This window comes from Solanum pennellii, chromosome 11 (genome assembly GCF_001406875.1).
Source record: "Solanum pennellii chromosome 11, SPENNV200".
NCBI lineage: Eukaryota > Viridiplantae > Streptophyta > Magnoliopsida > Solanales > Solanaceae > Solanum > Solanum pennellii.
The window spans coordinates 5,670,281-5,687,060 of record NC_028647.1 but is presented as its reverse complement, the minus strand read 5'-3'; the positions used below and the strand labels follow the sequence as shown (position 1 = coordinate 5,687,060).

General features: G+C 35.8%; 1 protein-coding gene across 1 annotated transcript; it reads right to left on the bottom strand.

The window, feature by feature from the left end:
• Positions 1-1,689: 1,689 nt before the first annotated feature.
• Positions 1,690-12,067, bottom strand: LOC107003057 (replication factor C subunit 2). The gene is made up of 12 exons (XM_015201300.2): positions 11,937-12,067; positions 11,777-11,855; positions 11,535-11,614; positions 10,585-10,704; positions 10,421-10,490; positions 10,282-10,355; positions 5,412-5,532; positions 5,227-5,289; positions 4,666-4,725; positions 2,579-2,704; positions 2,419-2,502; positions 1,690-1,957 (listed from the first exon to the last, which is right to left on the bottom strand). The coding sequence occupies exons 1-12, from the start codon at positions 11,978-11,980 to the stop codon at positions 1,859-1,861; spliced, it is 1,020 nt and encodes a 339-aa protein (XP_015056786.1). The 5' UTR covers positions 11,981-12,067; the 3' UTR covers positions 1,690-1,858.
• Positions 12,068-16,780: the final 4,713 nt, after the last annotated feature.

The following is a 16,780-nucleotide window of genomic DNA, read 5'->3' as shown; positions in this document are numbered from 1 at the left end:
ATTAGGGCATCTCCAACCCTACACTCTATTTTACTCTCCAAATATAAAGTTCTCTATTTTTTTAGTCAACCAACTCCAACTCAATTCTCTATTTTACTCTTTTAAAAAAAGAATTTTTTTCTCTCATTAATATTATATTATTATTTCTTTTTCCTTTTTGTTTTCCTATTCCATAATATAAATCTTTTCTTTCTTTTTTTCATAAATAATCATCCTATAATTTCAAGTAGAGGGTAAAATAGAGAGTTGTTGAAGAGTTTTCTCTATTTTACTCTCTCCATATATAGAGAGTGGAGAATAAGATAGAGTAGGGTTGAAGATGATCTCAGCTGCCTATAGATTTCTGCATATCTACGATCTTTTTTTTTCCTGTCAAATCATCGCACCTCAAAGGACAATCCAAAATAGCAGAAATCACTGAGAGTTTGTGGAAATTTTGTTGGAAGTGGTGTCCTTGTAGGTGCAGCATCTTCGTCTTTTTAGAGTTAACATGATGCTGAACAATTAACCATGGATCCCCAGTTGAGCAGTTGGCAGAACTGGATTAGCACCATCTCATATTGCAGCAAGAATATTTAACATACTTGGACAAACCATAGAGGCTTTAGAAGTCATGACCAAGAGACTACATTGATGCAAACAATTGAGTTTGTTTTAGTAAAAACAGAATAACTAAAGTTCACAAATGTATCTCTTTTTTCCAATGACAATTTTGGTGGATTAGGCAGACTTCATTGTCATTTGACAAAAGTGTTTCTAGTCTGATTTAGTTATTTAATTTTAACACTTGTGATCACCAAGTCCACAAATGTGCTCAGATTGCAATGAGTATCATCTTCATTATCCAAATTGATCGTTTATTGTCTTTGAATGTTTTACGACTTGGTCATTTTGAAGCTCATTGACCATGCGAGAAACTTGATACATGGAATAATATGGGTAAATATAAATATCCATATTGTCCGTTAGGTAACTCATTTTCACCCATTTACACTCAATAATCTTGAAAATGAATAATCTTAATTTTAACTCCCCACTTATCTTGTGGGCAAACCTTCAAAACTCAGAAAAGCTAACTTGAAGATTCAATGCCAATTTCATAGTTATATACATAAAAGTTTTTGATAATCAAATTTATCACGAAAATTGAAACAGCGAGCGAATAACTATTTTAGGAAATGTAGACAAAAGAAATAGTAAATACTGTGTTGGTTCTAAAACAGAGCAAAGCCAACCCGATTAGCATCGCTCGCATCAACTCAAAATTATGTCACAAGCATTGAAACAGAGCGAGCAAATAACTATTTTAGGAAATGTAGACGCAAAAGAACTAGCAAAAACTGTGTTGGCTCTAAAACAAAACAAAGCCAACCAATCAGCATCGCTAGCTGATCGTTTTAGCCACAACTCACTGTGACGAAAACGAAGAGGAAAGTGAATCATGAAAAGGAGAAATTGACTTCCGGCTAGACACTGACCACCGACACACTGTCTCTAGATCCAACAAGTAATCTGGTCCCGGTTCGGGTCCATTCTTATGACTCTTCTTCTTTGTGTTCTTCTCCATTGCTCGCTTCAGCAATGGAGATGGAAAGCACCAATCTGAGGCAACTCCCATAGCGGGTAGGGTCAAACTTGTACTTTTCCTCCTAATACAATTCTTGCTATATAACATATTTAGTGAAGATGAAAGATGAAAGATGAAATGCATATATAAGCTGTTATCTAAGTAGACAAAATATACGAGGCAAAGAAGTAAGAAAGACTAGAAAGCAAACCATATCAAAAGACTTTCCAATTAACCAAATAAGCTGTCGATTAATGTGACTTAGCCAGTTTTGATAAGAGGAATACAAGTTCAAAATGCCATGTCCTGTGGCATGTTGCTAAGCGCTTGCATTGTGCTGCTTGCAACATTCAAAAGTTGCAAATACTCATCCGCTCCGTCAACAAGACACTGCAGAGAAAGGAAAACATAAGCACACCATTGTCAGCTAACTGTGTCGGAAACAGTCAATTCTATGGAGCTGATACATTACTGCACTAAGCTAAACTCCAATTCTAGGGAGAATTTCAGATGACACTATCACTAATACAGAATTCATAGCACACAGCTATTCATTAGTCAGTACTCTAGATCACTGGAAAAGAAAAAAATAACCAAAACTAATACTCACGTCTCATTTTGTATGATACTGTTTGTCAATTAAAGAGTCAAAACAAGTTGTACTTTTGACTACAAATTAAGAAATCAATGTACTAATTGATGCAGAGAACTAAACGTTGGGACCCTCGTAATTCTAACTCCATCATTCTTTCAGAGACGGAGGAAATAAAAAATAAAACACAACAGAGTATAAATAGTAATAATCACTCTAACAACAATACTATTAGAGTAAGCTGAAGAAGAGGAATAACCTTGTCTGCTTCAGCAAATTTCTTGCATATTCTTGCTTTCTGTTCATCAGAAATGTCATCTGCATCAACTAATATATCGTACAACTGAAAGAAGCAGCATGTTAGTACAAACTGTTAGCATGGTTGAATGAAAAATTAGATTATACACAGATATTGGGACCTGAGACAGCATCTGAGAAACAGGATATCCTTCTGCAATGACATTGTTCACTTCTTTGTTTGCCAAGTCAAAATTGCCACTTCTGCAAGCTGAGAATATAGCCTGAACAACTTCATTTGGGATGACCTGATCATAGTAATTGCATGTCAGTTGCTAAAACAAGTGTAGAACCCTAGTATTTAAATGCGAATAGGGCAGATGGGTGGGCTTATACAGTGTTGAATAAGTCTACAGACTAGGAATTGGACCAGCTAACTCAGACAATTTCTCGGTTATAAACCAAAATTACAGTATCGACCATGACTTCAGATGTGAACTTATCTACACATACCAAAACCATAGCAAAAATAAATTGAATTATATGTAATGAGAAATATATTAAGTTGAATTATATATCTACGCATAACAAAACCATAGCAAAATCCCAGTACCGATCGAATCACCTTTGGAAGGTCTTCCAGTGAATTCTCAAACAGAAAACAGCCGGAAATCGAGAAATTCAAGCAAAAGAAGTGTTTTCAGTGAAGCCAGGTTATAGTAGTACGAACGCTGTCAATGTTTTGACTGGTCCTTCGCCTTCGAAACTGATGGAAGAAGAAACTACGCACCAAAGTCAAGTGTTTTACTTGGACAGCCCTCAAAGATGCCATACTAACTCAGGATAATCTTTTAAAAAAAAGGATCTCGCTGATGAACAGATGTTATTATGTGCCAAAAGACTCAGGAGTCACTTAACCTTTTTTTGTTTTGCACTGCCCTGTTACTGCAGACCTATGGTACATGTTAAGTAATATCTGAAATCAGTTGGACAACCCCAAACAGCTTAAAAAGAGCAGTTGAAAGTTGGAGCTTATGGAAAGTAGATAGAGTCATCAAGAATATCTGGAAAATGATCCCAGCATGTATTTTTTGGTGTTCATAGATAAAGAGGAACAACAGATACTTTGATGGGATTTCAACTCCTTACTGTGATCTAAAAACCAAGTGTTTTGTTAACCTTCTTAGTTGGAGCAAATTATCCCCCCGTTAATGATGCTATGACCTTTTAGAATTTATTAGCTCCCTCTCAGTGGCTTAGCAGCCTTAAATTTTTTCTCATGGTTTCAAGTTCCCGGCTTCTAATAGCTTTTTGCAGTGTAAGGAGCTTCAACCTTTCTTTGTAAAGCTTTATGCATCTTTCTTGACGCTTTTCAGTACAATTTACTTCATAAATTCTAAGAAAAAAGACTGAATATAAATGTATTGCTAAAATTTGTCAACTCAAATAATAACAAATGTTTGCAAAATCACCATGGAACTCCACGAGTGATTATATTTGAAATAATTAGTGAGCATACAGTATGCCTGCTCCAATTTGAAGAGCATTGTTACGAAATTGTCCAGGTTCAATATTAGAATCTTTATGATTTCAGTTAAAAATCTGTAATTATTGACACCTATCAAAAGGAGTTTATGCTTGCTTTCTCATTTTAAGATATTTAAAGACATTCCAAAACATTCTCTTCTTTTCCTTAGTTTTAACTACTACTACTCCTAAAATTTGTAAATAAACTTTCTCAGATTAAGCACATCAGCATAGCCCAATTATCAAAGGCTCAGACGCCCAAAAAAATGGTGAAATTAGAACCACACATAAAAACGCACAGTATTAATAAGGAGAATGTCTTGAACATCTATATACTTCTACATTAATAGCCTGTTTGGATTGACTTATTTTAGGTGCTTTTAAGCAAAAATAGATTTTAAGCAGTTTTGAAGTGTTTGGGTAAAATAAAAGAAGTGCTTTGGGTAAAATAAAAGAAGTGTTCATAAGCACTTATTTTTAAGCCAAAACCAGTCAAAGCCATAAGCTAGAATTTTCTTTGGCTTTTGGCTATAAAGTCATAAGCCAAAGCCCATACAAACAGGCTCTAAGTGTTATATACATCAAGGTAAAGAAAAGGCCCGATGCATAATCAACAATTTTCCGTCGCAAAAATTTTAATAGATGAACGCATTGATCGTGTGAAAGCTTAACGATGATCCACTAGTTGGTCTAAAATCAATATCAAACTAACACTACACGTCAGAACCAGATATGAACTTACACCAGACACACTAATCAGTTCCTTTGCTGATATGGAAGATCCAAATAACCGAGCAGCACTCTGCAGCAAAATAAAATGTTACCAATCAATTTTCAGTGGTTGATAATAGTCAGAAAGTAAAAGATGGCAAGACGCAGAGGCTAGAAATTGCATAATATTTATTCCTTCCACAAAATAATAGGGAAAGCTTCATTTTCATTCTCACTGAAATTGCAGCAGCAGCAGCATCTCATAGCTGAACAAGTGTCTCTACGATATTGATTATGGGTATGATGTTCCACTATCACCCTTTTTTTCCAATCATCAATAAATGTGATTACTCCTTTACTTCTTCAGTCCTACGTATTTTTTCATATCAGGGAAGATAGATAGAACTGCATATATAGTTCTTATCCTTGTTCATTTCACTGCATAATCCAAAGATATATGCAGTTCATTTCACTGCATATATGGTTCTTTTTTATAGGTGTTCTTCTCTTTCCTTGCGCTGAGCCAACTAGCAATTCTTTTGGCTTCTTTTCCTAATACTAAAAAATGTATAAGGCAGAAAATCCATCTTACTTGTAAGTATGTAATAGCCCTTCGCAAATCACCTTGAGAAATGGAACTGAGGGTAGAAAGAGCCTGCAATCAGATGACACACTCTTATACATATCTTAATTCCAAAGTGACAATGGAACCATCAATTAAATGAATGAAGCAAACAGTTTTTACAAAAAAGGAATCAAGTTACTATATCCACACACCTCTGAATCTAGATTAAGACCTTCCTCTTTACAAATATGCAATATTCGGCTGCCCATTATTTCTTCAGGAAGTGGCTTGAATCTGAACTTCGCACATCTGGAAGCAAGTGGCTCTATGATCCTAAACCAAAGAAGATTATTCAATTTATTAATGTTCTGAAAAAAATGTACTTAGATCAATAACCTATCACGTAATCAAAGAAAATAGCTTACTAACAAGAAAACAAAAAACAAACAGCATACCAGAGGAAGTCTCTTTTTTTTTTTGTCTCGGGGAAAATATCATCTAGTCATGTAACCACCTTATATCATGTAGATGAATAAATGATCAAGTCAAACTTATTTGTGTGTCGATAGGTTCTTTTGAAAAAAAGATTTAATACATAGTGTTAGTAAACAATGACTTGAGCATAAAGATGGAAAAGGAAATAAAAAACATTTCTGAGGAAGGGAAGATGTGACAAGACCAGAAGGTCATAAGCCAGTGAAGAGCATTGAGCCTTCAATACAATTTCTCACAATATATTTGTCATTATCTTCCCTACTCCACCTTAGAGCTTAAGCACATTCAACAGAAAGCTCGAAAGATCTTTTAAGTTAACCACAAAAATGTGCACAATATAGCAGGATGTTCTACTTTTTGAATTATCCCAGGCACTAATCCCAATGTAACTTACAAAATCATCTCACTACCCAGAAAACCCACCGTTGGTCCTTCTGACCACCGGAATTCCATCTCTCTTTCTCTTTCTTCCAATTGCCTCCATCACAACCTCCTTCACCCTATTGCGACCCTACCCCAAAAATACCCATCCTCAAAAAACACCTCATGCGCTCTTACGCGCCTCCTTTCTCCATCAGACACCGACGCCACGCACCTGACACGCCTATCGCGTGGGACCCCAATCGCTTCACAGGTCATCAGAATCTTCTATTCCGGCATTCTCTCTCGATTTCGACTTGGCATAGACCACCGGTATCTCTTATCCGATCTGTCTATTTCTTCCCTCCCAAAAGCTGTCATGGGAGTGGACACCATTTTTTTTCGCGGTAGGCCTACGACAGGTACATGGTATGACTGGATAGAAAGACGTCGTAACAAGATGACCAGGATGAGCTTTAGCCAGAAGACATGGAATGGTTGATATACGCTCTCAAAGAAGCTTCAAAAGGACAAGGGAACTCAGTTCGCAGGTTTCAAGGATCTTTTTTCAGAATTCTTTTGCTCAAGAAATTTCAACAAATATGGTCGATACATCAGCATCATTAACATGTAGGGTAGAAGAAGAGCAGTGATCATCATCCCCGAGTGGTCTCGATATTCCGGATGGATGGACATTGCAAAAAAGTTATCAGTTTTTATCAATGCTAAGGTTCAGAGAACAGTTAATACAACACACAGGGAAACAGAGGAGGGTCTATCATATTCTGATACTGTCAGAAGTAATAAATGGACTACAAGAGACTTTACTGATTCCAAGATACAACAAAAAGGAAATTTGCTGGTTATTACAGATGCCATATCAAAAACCCAGTATGACATACTAGCTAAGGCCTAAGAGTGTGGTGGGAACTCTGCCGGAGGAGATCCCAGATATCACATTGTCGGAGATTCATAGATGGGTTGGGAGTACCTGGAGACATCATCACGGCAACAATATATATGACTTGGGGAATAATTAATAAAAATGTTGCAGAACACATCGTAAGAGGACAATGGTTCTGGAAACACACAAGTTCAATCTTCAATGGTGGTCTCCGACTTCGAACTCCATCCATGAAAAGCCGGATGAGATTTGGATCAGGGTACTGGGTTTACCCTCCAACTTTGGTCCAAGAGAGTCTTCCGGAAGAACGGGAATTTCTGTGGAGGTTGGATTCATACTGAAGAAGAGACAGAGCTTTGTAATCACTTGAAATGAGTGAGGTTAAAGGTGAGACGTGATGGCGATTTTGTCCCTAACTCAGTACAGCTGGTTCATGAGGGTTTGACTTTCAAAGTTAAGATTTGGGTGGAAACGTCTGCAAGGGTGGATTCCGATGAGAGAACTCCAGTTGTCCCTAACAACCAGAGGTCCAAAGATTGATTGGGCATAGAGGGGATGAGAGCCTTTAGGCTTTACAGAGGTTTCTGCACACGTGGATTCCTCGCACGATCCAGCAATTTTGAAACAACCTGCTGTACCAGCACGTGAACCTTTGCACCGTTCAACAATTCCTAAGAAATCCAAATATGTAAGATAGGGCGAAAAATGGGCCCGGATCTGCTGGCACAATTCATTTTATGTGGGCCTCTCATTGAAAACTCCTTCACTCAGCTAAATGATCCAATCACTGCGGAACTTGAAGCCATTTCATTCCTCCATCAGCTTCAGGTGCGAAAAAATAGAAGGAACAGGACTGGAAGAAAATGCGATGGAGAAGTAACCTGATACAGAAGATAATGTTGATAGAGAAACAGTGGAAGTGTCAAACAAGTGCCCACACCTCCCTGATTCTCATTCTACCTTTGGAAAACTATTGCTTTCAAGAGCTTAATTCACAGCGAGGTGAAGAGAACTACTCTTTGACAATAATTGAAGATGTAGTTCCTTTAAACCACGTAGTCCAGAGGAAGAAGATGATTCGAGTTTGACATTTCGATTTGGATCTATCAGAACATCATAAAATTAGCTAAGGATTTCGGAGTAAACACTAAGGGATGCAAAGAGGAAGCTACGAGGTTGTTCATGAAGATTGATAGTATGAGACCAAATAACACTGACAGGGGGAAAGAACTTGAATGCAACTAGTATTTAAAGGCTAAAAAGAACTTAAGAGCCTAGGATGTGGGAGCATATTCAGAAGTAATGGTACTAGAAGCAGGGAGGGTTGTACATTAGCTAGTGATAAATGACAGTCAAGATAATTTCATGGAATGTGAGAGGCCTGAATCAGGCAAATAAGAGGTGTGTAATCAAGAATCTATCCAAGGGTGGAAGGCTGATGTTTATTGCTTCCAAGAGACCAAGATTGAAGGGGATGTGAGAAACATTATTAAAGATTTTGGGCAAACAGAGGAGTGGAATTTTGTCAACTTGAAGCTCGTGGTACTAGAGGGGGCATCCTAATTTTTTGGGACGGGAAAGTTTGGACAGGGGAGGTTAGCAGTGTGGAAGCATGCTCTATATTCTGCAAGTTCATAGGTAAAAGTCTTGACTTCACCTGGGTACTTATTGGCATCTATGCTCCAAATAGTAGAGAAGAAAGAGAAGAAGAATGTTGGGAAGTTGGGTCAGCTAAAGGCCTGTTCAACGGCCCTTGGGTAGTTTGTGGGGATTTCAACACAGTTAGATTCCCCTCTGAGGAGAAAATTGTACAAAAATCACAAAATCGATGACTGACCTCCCTGATTTCATTGAAGATATGAGCTTGTTGGACCTTCAATTAGCAGGAGGAAGTTACAAATGGAGGAAAGGGGACAAACATGACATTGCAACTAGCCTAGATAGGCTTCTAGTGTCTGATGAGTGGAATGGAGGCTTCAAAAATAACAAGCAATCAATCCAGCAAAGGTCACTTCTGATCACTCACCAATTCTAATACAATGTGGGAATTGGTACCCTGTGAGGTCCCATTTTAAATTCGAAAATTGGTGGCTGCAGACTATTTTAAACTCTTAAATTGGTGGTTTCACCATGGCCTTCTATACCCATTGTTGGGAGGTTATTGGAAAAAATGTTATCGCTACAGTCAAAAACTTTCATGAGAGGTGCGTCTTTGAGAAAAGCTTCAACTCTACCTATCTGGCTTTAATTTCAAAAAAAAAAATGGGAGCTACCGAGCTCACTGACCTCAGACTATGAGCCTAATTGGTAGCGTGTACAAAATCATCTCCAAAATACTCACTAAGAGACTCAAGCCCAAAAAGTGGTCTTTCGTTGCACTACCTATGATTAATGAGTTTATTTCTCCTACACATACTGGCGCTCTATAATACCATAAAATAGAAAATAATGTTGTAACTAGCCCTTAATATCTCAGATTCATCATGGTAAAATTATCATATCTTTAGAGTGAAACAATTTTGTTCCTACTCCAAACTATTTTCACGCATACCATTCAAACAGCTTAAAGAAGAACAAACTGAAAAAAAAGCAAGCCAAACGCACAAATATGTAAACCAAAGAGAGTGGATGAAACCAATTGCACATGAAAACTGGCACTTATCCACCAATATTCATATCATAGTTTAACTATTTAATGTCTCCAGTAATTCTCACACCACGATGCCACAAACAAATAAACCAAAAAAAGGATCAGCCAAGTTTTGTTTGCAAAATAATTTCATTAAATGTTGTAAATAGGCGACATGCATTTCAAGTCAAAATACAAGGTTGATATCATGGACAGATAAGTCTGAAATGAAGCACTACTTCCACTTAGCCACATAATTGACTTTCATCACTGAGCTTGTTTCAGCTTTCCTATACCTAGACGAGAAAAGGGGGGAAAATAGCTAAAACTTAAAAGAGCAAAACTCAATTGAGTTTCACCACAACTATTCAAGGATCATTTAAAGATAAAACTCCGATCTACTTGATATATGGAACTGACGAGAAGGCTTAAATCAGATTCCAGAATAATTTAAGAGTTTGGCAATCCGACGCCAATTCTACAGTTGCAGACTGTAGAATATACAACCCTTCTTTATATTTGATTTTCTTCCATCAACGAAAATGATTTCAACAGAAACAGTAAAACTGATTTTCAAGGGCAGAATAATCAATCTACGTCAATTAGTGTGTTGTGATTTACAAATAAACCTGTACGAAGAGCAAAGGAAATCGAAATAAAATAGATTAGAAAAAAAGGCAGAATGATAATAAACCTGCTGATGTAATTACATATGAAGAAGAATCTTGTAACTTTTGAATATGTCTCCATAGTTCGTCGCAAGGCATTCTGCAAATCCAGGCGTTAGGTCAAATTTATGTAGTTTATTAGTAAAAACAAGAAAGGCAACTTACTTGAGCATCTTGAGTCATTGAATCTGCTTCATCAAGGATTATGATCTTAAAAGGTGGGCAAGGATAACCACTGAAATGAGTAAGGAAGATATGTTGTTAAACAGTATAGTAAAAGAGAGGTTTAAAATGCAATAAGAACTGAGCTAGACAAGGCAAAAGTATACCTTTGCCGATTAGAACCTACAGCAACAGCAGCAAAGTTCTTAATTTTTGTACGAACTACATTGATACCACGGTCATCACTAGCATTTAGCTCCAATACCCTTGACTTATACAGCTCAGGTCTGTCAAAGAAGAATTCATTGGAAGATGAAATATATACATACAGAAAGTAAGGTAGGAAAAAGGTAACAATCAAACAGCAGAATTTGATAATATGATTTCTCTTTTGTCGGAGAAAATCTTAAACACCATATGAACATAGAATCAAGGAAGTAAATACATTTTCTTATCCAAATGCATTTAACAACATGATCCTAGTTGTCTGTCTATGAATCATAGAGAGAACGTGCATGTAGAAACATGACTAGGTCAAGACACCAAACTACCAGCAACTAGAAGATACGCTAGGACCTGAATACAGGTCCTAAAAGTTGAAGCAAGGCAGCTTGCTGGTTAAGACTATAAGTCCTCTCAATTTCAAGAATAAAAAGAGTGTAAAGAAAACAGATGTCCCAAAGTTCCGTTATTACTCAATAACATTCTTTTAAAACAAAAGGAGGGCTTAAGTTGGTCCAAAAGTAGTAAACATTTTTCAAAAGTTCAAATCTAATTTCGAATCAACTTTTAGCAGAAGAACGAAATTACTTTTCTTTGCTAAACTAGAAACAGTATAAGATAGAAACTACTAGCCCCAATTGGATAGCGACTACCATTATAGGTCATTGGGCAACTGCAAGGGATTTTCAGGAATCATATTTATACAGACTTATTCATAATCAATTCAACCAAACTACAAATTCCCATGAAATTAACATACAAAAACACTTCTATTTTTACTAAAATAGAAATTGATTATCAGGAATCACATCAATAGAAACTTATACATAATCAACTCCACTAAAACTACCAACTTCTAAATGAAACTAACATCAACTAGGGACTTAAAACATACCCAAAAAGCTGATGGGCAATGGCAAGAGCAGTGGTCGTCTTTCCAGTTCCAGGAGGACCATAAAACAACATATGCGGGCACTATAACAAATAAAAAAATGATAATAACTTAGTACTGATGTTTGTTTCTTCACGTAAAGAATGCTGAATTCTGTATTCTCCACAGGAAATTTAAGAAAACCCTAGGCAGTAAGTGTTTAATGTGCTTAGCAATAAATCAATCAAATGAAAGTGATGGTTTACGTTAGAGGTCTCGAGAGTGTTGGTGAGGACTCGAACGACCTCATCCTGGTGAGCTACATCCTTCACTTGCTTCGGTCGACTGCAAAAATTTCTAAAAGTTACATATCCATGGCTGAGAGATTTGCATAGAAAAGAGGAGTTAAGTTAATTGGAATGTTACTATTTCTCGACCCATGGCTGAGAGCTCTGCATAACTGGCGCCATAGCAGTTCTCTTTCTTTTCTCAGAGTGCTGTACTGTTTCCCGCTTGAAGAAGAAGAAGAAGAAACGGGAAATTTGCTAATATATGCAGTCATTTGGGCCAAATATTTGGCCCACACTCCCAAACTAGTTAATTATACAAATATTTCTATAATCAATACTAATCTACTTTATAATTTAAAATAGAGATAATTGTATATATAATAACAAACTAATAATTTAAAATAAATGGAATAGCTACGGTTTGATTTAATTGTGCTCCATAGAAAACGTTTTCCAAAGTTTCCCAGTCGCCTCTCTCCCAAAATTCTCGCTCGCCACTCTCCCTCTGCTCGCCTCTCTCGCTTTATACACAGAAGTGTATAAATTGTGTTTCTGTTTTGTATAAAACGAGAAAAAATTATATATACACCAAAAATATATATCTTCGTGCTATACACTTAATTATACATTTACAAACATTTTACTTCGATTCAATTGTAGACAAATGCAAATTTTATACAAATATTGTAGCGAAAAAGGCCAACGAATTATACGATTGCGAATTATACAATTGCAGTGACATACAATTTTCTCTCGCTTTATACAACAGAAGTGTATAAATTGTGTTTCTGTTTTTGTATAAAGCGAGAGAAAAATATATATCTTCTTCCTATACACTTATAATTATACAATATACAAACATTTTACTTCGATTCAATTGTATGCAAAGCAAATTTTATACAAATATTGCAGCGAAATAGGCAGCGAATTATACAATTGCAGTGAAATAGGCCAGCGAATTATACAATTTAGGCCAGTGAATCATACAATTGTATATGTATAGTTAGGCCAGCAAATTATACAATTGTATATGTATAGCGAATTATACAGTTATATGTTTGCTATGGAGCGCAATTATACAAATTTTGTTATAGCATACAAATATAAATTTTTTATTTGCTATATGTGAAAGTTGCCCTTTGAAATATACATATTATTTCACTAATGAATCTTTTAGACTCATGTATATGTATCAAAGATACTAAATATATGCTTCTTTGATATCAGATACAAACGAAATTCTGATGCATTGATAGAGAGGCGAATGAGATGGGAAAGGGATATTGCATCCTAGATACATGTGTCTCATGTGTGGATACAGTGCATCTAAAATAAATTACTCCTAATCCATGGATTTTTTGTGATTCTGGATTTTTTTTGGCTGAAAATTTCCATTGAGGTCCGTTAAGACCTTAACAATTGAGCTAGTTTGTCCCGAGAGGCAAATCGATCCATTTTCAAGTTTAAACGAGCCCCAAAGCATGTAAAATGAGATTATAACGATTTTCATATGTTATATAGTCCATCAATTTTCGGTGATTCCATATTTCAAATTCTTTTTGCTGAAGTTTATCATGGACGTTCTTTAAGACCTAAGCAATGAGCAAGTTGGTCACGAGGGCAAACCAACTGATTTTCAAGTTCAAACGATCCCCAAAGTAGGTATAAATAGATTTTATCGATTTTCATTTGCTATAGTCCTTGAATATTTGGTGACCCATGATTCTTACTTTTTTTTTGTCGAAAATTGTCATTCCTGTTTGTTAGTAATTGAGCTAGTTGGTCTCGATGGGAAAACGAATGCATTTTCAAATTCGAACGAGCCCCAAAGGAGGTAAACAAGATAATACTGATTTGTGTGCTAGTTCTAGATTTTTGGTGATTCGGGATTCTGACTTGTTTTTTATCGAATTTTTTCATGAACGTCATTAAGACCTTAGTAACAGAGCTAGTTGGTCCCGAGTGGAACACATACGTATTTTAATTGATTTTCTTGTGTTATGTCAATGAATTTGTAATGAAACGATATTCCGACCTTTTTTGCCAATATTTTTAATGGACGTCTATTAAGATATAAGTAAGGGAGTCAGTTGGTCCCGAGGGGCAAATGGGTGCATTTTCAAGTTCAAACGATTTCGAAAGCAGGAAAATCAGATTTTTTTTTATCATTGTGTGCTATAGTCAATGGACTTTTGGTGATTCAGGATTTTGACATTTTTTGTCAAAAATTTTCATGGACATCCAATAAGACCTTAAGTTGGGTCTGAGGAAAAACGGGCGCATTTTCAAGTTCAAATGAACCCCAAAGACGGGTAAAACTAGATTTTATCAATTTTCATGTATTCCAATCTATGAATTTTTGTGATCCGAGATTCAGCATTTTTTTTAATTTTTTCACGCACGTCTGTTTAGTCCTTATTAATAAAGTCAGGTTGTCTCGAGGGAAAAACTTGCACATTTTCTAGTTCAAACGAGCTCCAAAGTAGGTAAATTTTGATTTCACTTATTTTCGTGTGCTATAGTCCATAGATTTTTTCTTATTCGAGATTTCGGCTTGTTTTTGGAAAGAAGTTTTCATGCACGTCCACTCAGATCTTAATAATGGAGTCAGTTGATCCCGCAGAGGCAAACAAACACATTTTCAAGTTCAAATGAGCCCCAAAGTAGGTAAAATCATATTTTATCAATTTTGGTGTATTGTAGTTAAATAATATTTTGTGATCCAAGATTCCAACATATTTTTTCCTAGAATTTTTAATGGATGTCCATTAAGACTTTAGTATTGGAGTCAATAAGTCCCGAGGGGCGAACGTGCGCATTTTCAAATTCAAACAAGCCCCGAAAACAGGTAAAACAAGATTTTATCAATTTTCTTGTGGTATAATCCTTGGATTTTTGGTGACCCAAGGTTCTGATATTTTTTTGCCAAAAAATTTTCCTGAGCGGCAAACAACGCATTTTCAATTTCAAACAAACTCCAAAGCAAGTAAAATCAAATTTACCAATTCTCGTATGCTATAGTCTATGAATTTTTTTGTGATCTAGGATTTTAGCATTTTTTGGATGATTTTTTTTCATGGATGTCCGTCAAGACCTTAGTAATGCAGCTAATGGTCTAGAGGGCAAACGTGCACATTTGCAAGTTTAAATGAGCAATAAAGCAGGTAAAACCAGATTTAATCTATTTTTGTGTGCTACAGGTCATGAATTTTTGGTGATCCATAATTCCAACATTTTTTTCATCATAAATTTTCATGGACGTCTGTTAAGATTTTAGTAATGGAGTCAGTTGATCTCGAGGAAAAAACTGGAATATTTTCAAGTTCAAATGAGCTCAAATCAGAAAAACTAGATTTTACTAATCTTCGTGTATATTTCATGGATTTTTAGTGATTCAGGTTTTCAACTTGTTTGTGATCGAAATTTTTCATGAACGTCCATTAAGATCTATTAATGGCATGAGATGGTCCCAAGGGGAAAACATGTGCATTTTAAAGTTCAAACATGCCCCAAAGCAAGAAAAACTAGATTTTACCGATTTCCGTGCGTATAGTACATGAAATTTTGGTGATTTGATCTAATTTTTTTTGCCAATTTTTTTTTTGGATGTCCGTCAAGACCTTATTGATGGCCTGAGATGGTCCCGAGGGTCAAAAGGGTGCATTTTCAAGTTCAAACAAGCCCCAAAGCATGAAAAAACATGTTTTACCAATTTTCATGTGCTATATAACCCATGGATTTTTGGTGATTCAGGATTTTGGCTTGTTATTTGCCAAATTTTTTTATGGACATCTGTTAAGACCTTATTAATGGTGTGAGTTGATTCTCAGGGGAAAACAGGCGCATTGTCAATTCTAACGAGCTCAAAGAAGGAAAAACTAAAATTTTCTGATTCTCATGCGATATAGTCCAAGGATTTTTGGTGATTCGATATTTTAGCTTATTTTTTGTTGAACTTTTTCATGAACGTTTGTTAAGACCTTATAAATGGCATGAGATGGTCCCGAGGAAAAAACATGTACATTTTCAAGTTCAAACGAGCTCTAAAGTAGGAAAAATAAGATTTTACTGATTTTTATGCGCTATAGTCCATTAATTTTTTGTGATCGAAATTTTGACTTGTTTTTGCAGAAATATCTTGTGACGTCTTTTAAAATCTTACTAATGGTGTTAGATGATTCAGGGGGACATGTTTAAACGAGTTCCACAAACAGGAAAAACAAATATTTTTACAAATTTGTGTGTGTGGTAGTCCATAGATTTTTGATGATTCGAAATTTCAGCTTGTTTTTTACCAAAATTTTCATAGACGTTTGTTAAGACCTTATTAATGGTGTGAGATGGTCTCAATGAGCCAAAGAGCGTGTTTTCAAGTTCAAACGAGCCAAAGCAGGAAAAATCACATTTTAATAATTTTCGTGAGCTATAGTCAATGAATCTTTAGTGATTTTGAATTCCAACTTGTTTTTGACCGAAATTTTCCATGGATGTCCGTTAAGACCTTATTAAATGTGTGAGATGACCCTAATGGGCTAACATATACATTTTCAAGTTCAACTGAGCCCTAAAAGCAGGAAAAATAGTTTTACTAATTTTCATGTGCTACCAATGGATTTTAGGCTGAAAGTTTTAGTAGGCGTCCGTGACTACCTTCTTAATTGCATGTGTTGGTCCGAGGGGAAAACATAAGAATTTTCAAGTTCAAACGAGACTCAAAGTGAGAAATTTTCAAGATTAAATTTATTGTTTTATGTATTATTGTCCATGAATTTTTGGTTATATGTGATCCCCACGAGTTTTTGTCAGAATTTTTCTGAAAACATCTGTGATGAACTTATTAATGGTGTGCATTGATCTGAGGGGCAAGTGTTTGCATTTTTTAGTTCAAACGAGGCTCGAAGCGGGAATTACCATATTTGTCGTTTTGTGTATGCTATAGTTCATTGAATTTGGATGATATTTAATCCTGACGGATTTTTG